Source organism: Nicrophorus vespilloides, unplaced genomic scaffold (genome assembly GCF_001412225.1).
Source record: "Nicrophorus vespilloides isolate i.1.1-1 unplaced genomic scaffold, Nicve_v1.0, whole genome shotgun sequence".
NCBI lineage: Eukaryota > Metazoa > Arthropoda > Insecta > Coleoptera > Silphidae > Nicrophorus > Nicrophorus vespilloides.
In genome coordinates, this window is record NW_017097310.1 from 6,188 (window position 1) to 12,714 (window position 6,527).

Sequence of the window (6,527 nt, forward strand, 5' to 3'; positions counted from 1 at the left end):
CTAATAATCCTCTGCACCAAAACCTTTAATTCTCCGGGAAATTTAAATCCACAGAATCCAATATCGCTTGCCTTTCTAAATTCTGTACCTCTCGAAACCCAAATATCCATCCCAAATTTAAATATCTTTTCCAATACCTAATGTCCCTTGATTAAAACCCTCCTAATTCCAACCCTGCTGTATTTTTTATTTCATACACTTTTCTTATTTTGCTATATACATATGTATATTTTTTTTTCATATCATTAAATTTATGTTCCCAGACGGAAAGACCTCGGTCTGTAGCCTTTTGGCCAGTTTTTTAATTATTTTTGTTAGTTTATGTTAGATTTTTTTTTCTTTTCTGAATTGTTATTATTTCCTTATTATGGTCTATTTGTGACTTGGCACTTTCGTGCCAGTTGCTCTTCTTTGCCGGGGCCCTACCTGGGCCATAGGGCGTTTATTGTCCGATAGATAGGACTTTTCGTAGGATGTGAGCTGTTCCCAGCAATGCGATCTTCTGCACCTGCTCGGCGTTAACTCTAGACGGTAGCTCTTCCAGGTACTTCTCGAATCCGATCTTGAGTGTACCGAGAGCTCCAACAACGACCGGAACCACTTTGGTCTTTGTGTTCCACATTTGCTCTTGGACTGGACTCCAATTTACCCTTTTTTATTAGGACTCTAGAGCATTTGTCCAGTCCGAACTCCATCGATATATCATCGCTGAAATTTTTGACTATTCCGATCTCCTGGTCTAGCTGTTTCTTATCCCTTGCGTATAATTTAAGGTCATCCATGTATAAGAGATGGTTGATTGTCTGACCATCCGCTAATGAGTATCCAAGCTTTTCCACATTTAACATGCTGGTAAGCGGAATCAGGGACATACAGAATTACCCTGGAATATACCTCTCTTGATGGAAATCTGACCAGTACTGAAGCATCCGTTTGCGTGATAGAGTTTCATTTCCGTTTTCCATCCTATCATAGCAGTCTCAATGAACTTTACGATGGTCGGGTTCACTTTATAGATCTTCAGGACTGCTATGATCCAACTATGAGGTACGCTATCGAACGCCTTCTTGTAATCTATCCACCCCATAGCAAGGGAGACTTTGCGTCTTCTAGCGTCCTCTGTGACCATCCTATCAACTAGTAGTTGGTCCTTACAGCCTTGTGATCTTCGTCTACATCCTTTTTGTTCAGGCGGGAGCAAATTGTTTTCTGTAAGATGGCTATACAGTCTGTCGGCTAGTAAGGACGCTTTTTAACATTGCTCTTCAGCTCAGCTAATGTAAAATCATTCCAGCCACTGGTCGTTACTGCCTTACATGATTCCGCTTCACGTTGGATCCAAGGGGCGCGAGTGTTGTGCGACCTACCATCCTCTAGGATGCCTCGCCAGAACCGGTCCACTTTCTCCCGGGAAGGAGGCTTGGTTACAGGGCTTTGTTTTTGATTTAGGCTCCTGTAGAACATCTTAGCATCCGTGTGGAACAGCCTGTTCTGGTGGAACTGATCTGATCGCTTGGTATACCTCCTCAGCCGCTGAGAGATCGCCTGGAGCTTCATCTTTTGGTTCTGTATTGCCCGTTCCAAATCTCGAATTTTCAGGCGTTTAAGTATGGCAGCTGCTTTAGTGCTTAGAGACTGGCCAGGCGTTCCTTTGCGGTACTCAACCAGCACAGATACATCGCTGCGGAAGAGAGCGATTTTCTTCTTGAGCCTCGTTTTCCAAGCAGGTCCCTCGACAGTTGTACTACGCGGCACTCTTGGTTGCACTTCCTTGGCAATCACCGCTGATGTTGCGTATATCAGCTGGTTGAGTTCTGTAAGTGAAAGATGTTGTTCGTCCTTACAGATCCGCTCCAAGGCCTCGTTAGCAGCTTTTATTGTTTTCCATGTGTCAGAGTTCATTTTTAGTTTATTAGTACCCTTGCGGTCCGTAACACTCAGCATCTCGTTTTCGCAGAGTGTAATTCTGATCTCCTGTTCGACCTTGTAAGAGAGTTCTGAGATTTCCGACTGCTGTGGAGAACAGTCTGGCTGCTGTAAGGTGTCAAAATAAATATTAATTTCTCTCTCTCTCAAATGCGGATTTCAAGCGCACAAACTAATTTAATACAATAATAAAACTATTAATAAAACTAATTATTAATTATATATTAATTAAAAGCACTAATTTCTAATTTTGATGTTAATAGATAATAATGTTAAAATAAGCAAATTTCTTCTTAAAAAAACATAATTAAATTTTTACTTTCTTATTCAAAATTTATCATTTATTCTTAATTATTTATATATATAATGTCATTCTCTGGGTCTCGAATAAACTGCAAAAGCTGCAAGATTTAAGCTTTTCATTTTATTTTCTTTCTTTCGCTTAATTATTCTCAGTCCGGGGTGAAATCTGATTATCTGAGAAGAGAAATGTTTCATTTATTTGATGGAGCGACGAGCGGAAACGGAAAGTGACGTTCCTTCCTTTTTCTATTTGAAACAGAAGAAGATGAAGCATAAAAAAAGTGAACAACTTTGATGCAATTACTTTGCACACCTACTCGATCTAAGTTTTAACAACAATTTCTACTTATGGTGTATAAACTAAAAGCATTTTTAACTAAGATATAATAATTTACTTATTTTAAAGTTTTTTGTGCAAGTTTTTATATATATATATTATATAACTTGTGTATTTCGGTGATTCTTTTGCAGCTCCATCTGTCGGTTGAAAACGGATTATCTACCCCAGCAGTCTGGGAACCGGTGTAAATTACCCAAAATGGGGTAAAAATGATTTTTTTTTGGGTAATAGGGAACAAGGCTTTTCTGTATTTAAATTGCTCTTACATCAAAAAGTCCCAATTTTAAAGTAATTATTGTTACATTGATTGTTTTCTTTTCAGAGTGAAGGGGGGGTAATATCGACTTACGCAAAAATATTTTGAGGTAATGGTTAAAAAAGTTCCCCGATCGCTGATCTACCCTGAAGATGGGCTTCAGGAGTAAGGCGGACATTGCCAAGCTTGGTCGTTTGCGGTCCGGACATACTCGGGCTCCGGTACATTTAGCCAGAATCGGGTGGCAGGATTGGGACAGATGTAGTTGCGGGTCTGTGGGGACGCTGGATCACATCGTCTTCGCATGTGAACACAATAGTGAGGCATCCGGGGTTCTTTATGAGCAATTGCTGCATAATAGAATTCCCATGCCCACGTCTATACGGTGTCTCATCCAATCCGAGGACGTTGGCGTTTACAAAGCAATACTAAAGTTTTTTATATAATTTTAACGTGTTAACCTTTCTAATTTATACCCTTCCGAGGTCTCTCTGAGACCCCGGTTCGAAATTCGTTATATATTTATGTTCGATCCGTTACCTTTATTATTTTTACCTGTCTTGCCGTATCTCTCCTACGTACATATTTTGTAGAAGTTAGTTTAGTTTGATTTAATAGTTATTTTTTAGTTGCGTTAGAAGAAGTTCTTTATTTTCATTATTCGTGCTGAAGAAGGAAGTTTTGGTACATTGGGAAAAGCTGGTTAATTTAATTATTTGTGCGGAAGAAGTAATCCGAAGAATAAGTTATTTTGTGTTCCGAATGTAGACAGTGGCTGGCTTATTGGCGCGTAATGCGGAAGCCAAATGAAGAAGGGGGAAGGAAGAAGAGGAAGAAAAATCTACCCTGGTCGTGTGGAGATTATTTGATCCGTTTCGTATAATTGAATCCGTTTGTTTTTGCGTCGTGTCCCGTTCGTTTTGTTTGGTTATTCATGGGTCCGAGACATCTGTCAAATAACAGATTCAAACAAAAACGTCAAACACAGACTTTATGAAAGTGACATTTGTCAAATAACAAATTCAAACAAAAACCTTAAACACAGTTGACGTTATAAAAGTGACATCTGTCAAATAATAAATTAAAAAGAAACGTCAAACTATAAAATATTAACTTCATTGGAAAGACAGAATAATTTTTCGCTTTAACCAAAAAGATTGACTTTAACAAAGTAACATCTGTAAAATAATACATTGAAACAGAAACATCAAACACATAGTTAACTTTAAGAAAGTGACATCTGTCAAATAAGAAATTCAAATAAAAACGACAAACACACAGTTGACGTTATGAAAGTGAGATCTGTCAAATAATAAATTAACAAAAGAAACGTCAAACATACTGTTGAGTTTATGAAAGTGACATCTGTCAAATAACAAATTCAAACAGAAACATCAAATACACTATTGACTTTAGAGATCTTCCAAATAACAAATGGAAAAAAATGGTTATAAAGCAGTAATAATTAAAAACAGAATGAAAAGATGTGAAAATAAATTTATATTATTTTGATAGCTTATAACAGAAGAACTATTGTCACAAATCTGGTAATGAGATTGTTGTAAACGTCATAGTATTATCTTTAATTGGTGTATTATATCATCCAATTAGCATGCTTGATTTTTATGTAATTAAATAAAAGACGAACAGACATTGTTTTTTATTTTTTTTTAAATTTTATTTCTCTATAGCAGAAGAACGGAGAATATCAAAAACCAGATAGTGGGCTTGTTGGAAAGGTCTTTAATTTGCATATTTAACAATTTAAGTAGTATACTCTGTAAATGAGTAAGTAAAAAAATAATAGAAAAAGGTAATAAATACGTATAATATTCAACATTAGTTCATGTGGTGCACTAATGTAGAATATGCGTTAGGTAATGGTATCATAATAATAACAGTAATAATGCAGAAACGAATAAAATATGATGAAAACGCGAGACGAGTTTCGCGAAATACATGTAAATTTGTTTTAAATAAAATCGAATTTTCAAATGAAACATACACTCAGAAAAAAAAATAATAAAGTTTTAATAACGTTCCGAGCGTACTGCGGATTCCAAAAACAAACGAATGAATGAATAAATAATTATTATTTTGTCGCTGTAAAAGTATAAATGAATGAATGAAAATGGGGAGGTGCTCTTTATATAATTAAAGTCGCATTCATTATGAAAATAACGAAAATAGAATAAAATAGAAATCGAAGTGAAAACTTTTCATTTCTCAGCAACGTCTCACATTGCAGATATTTTGATACAATCGGAATTATTTGATGTTAATTAATCATTGAGATATGACGATTTTCCAATTTTTATTATTTTTTTCAAAACCAGTAAAAATTTTTATATGTTTTGTGATTACATCTTCAATTATGCAACTTTTGACGCAATTGGAGTTACTTAATGTTAATTAATCATTGAGATATGACGATTTTCCAAATTTTTATTATTTTTTTCAAAACCAGTAAAAAAGTTTATATGTTTTGTGATTACATCTTCAATTACGCAACTTTTGACGCAATTGGAGTTACTTAATGTTAATTAATCATTGAGATACAACTATTTTACATTTTTTATTACAAGTAGTAATTAATATTTCTGATATAATTGCATTTACTTAATATTAATTAATCCTAGAGATATGTCGATTTTCAATAATAATAATAATTATCTTTGCAATTTTTTTTAAATTTAAATTTTTTTATTATATTTTTCAAAAACAGTATAATAGTGTGTATGTTTTATAATTACATCTTTAATTAAGCATTTTTTCATGTAATGGGAGTTACTTAATGTTAATTAATGAATGAGATATGAGGATTTTACATTTTCTATTACAGATAATAATTAATATTTTCACATTTTTTAAAATTAACTCAAAAATATAATAAAAATTTATATGTTTTATGATTACATGTTTAATTAAGCACCTTTTGATACAATTGGATTTACTTACTGTTAATTAATCATTGAGATATAAAATTTTCAATTTTTTTTTATTTTTCAATTTTTTTTTTTTTCAAGCACATTAAAAAAGTTTTATAATGGGGCTGCGGAAAATCGAGAAACCGATTTGTGCATGAACGAACGAAGCGGACACAAGTTACTCGTTTACAGTTTGCGTCGCCATTTTCCACTTGCTTTCTCCCTTTCTCCCATTCTCCCTTTTTATATCCACTAGAAACCAGATCCATTTATTATTTCTGCAGAGTTCATGCGGATGAAATAATTGAATTAATTAATGTTGAAACTATAAAAAGTAAAAAAAAATTATTTGTGAAGAATGGAAATGTGGAGCACTGCAAAAAATAATGCAGTATTTAAAAATATATATATAGAGGGGTTGAAAATCGTTAGGATGGGCATTAAATCGACGATGAAAATTGCGTTAACGCGATTTTTCTCCTTTTTTTCTCTTCCCTTATTTATTTATACATTTCACACGTCGTTTATGAGAGAAGTACGCTAGTGTGTGGATGAGTGAGTGAGTATGGGGTGGAAGTAGTATTCGATTCGAGTGAACTTAACTTTGTATAAATTGGAACGCTCATCTCTGCTTCGAATTTATGGATTTTTATTTAATATTTTCATTGTAAATCGATTTTTAATTTTAATTTCACGAATTACATTTTCAAATAATATCTTCAATATTAACAGAATAAATATAAGAAACGTAAATAAATGTATTGTTTAAAAGTAA

The 6,527-nt window shown here is 33.7% G+C and overlaps 1 protein-coding gene across 1 annotated transcript; it reads right to left on the reverse strand.

Annotated features, from left to right (window-relative positions):
• Positions 1-442: 442 nt before the first annotated feature.
• LOC108559732 lies at positions 443-1,129 on the reverse strand. The gene is made up of 3 exons (XM_017917077.1): positions 883-1,129; positions 650-814; positions 443-579 (listed from the first exon to the last, which is right to left on the reverse strand). The coding sequence occupies exons 1-3, from the start codon at positions 1,127-1,129 to the stop codon at positions 443-445; spliced, it is 549 nt and encodes a 182-aa protein (XP_017772566.1).
• Between the last annotated feature and the right edge of the window lie 5,398 nt (positions 1,130-6,527).

Coding starts and splice junctions, on each gene's coding strand:
- LOC108559732 (XM_017917077.1), bottom strand. CDS start 1,129: ATGGTCACAGAGGACGCTAGAAGACGCAAAGTCTCCCTTGCTATGGGG. Junction 815..882: donor CAAGAGAGGTATATTCCAGG/GTAATTCTGTAT, acceptor GATACTCATTAG/CGGATGGTCAGACAATCAAC. Junction 580..649: donor TAGAGTCCTAATAAAAAAGG/GTAAATTGGAGT, acceptor TCGTTGTTGGAG/CTCTCGGTACACTCAAGATC.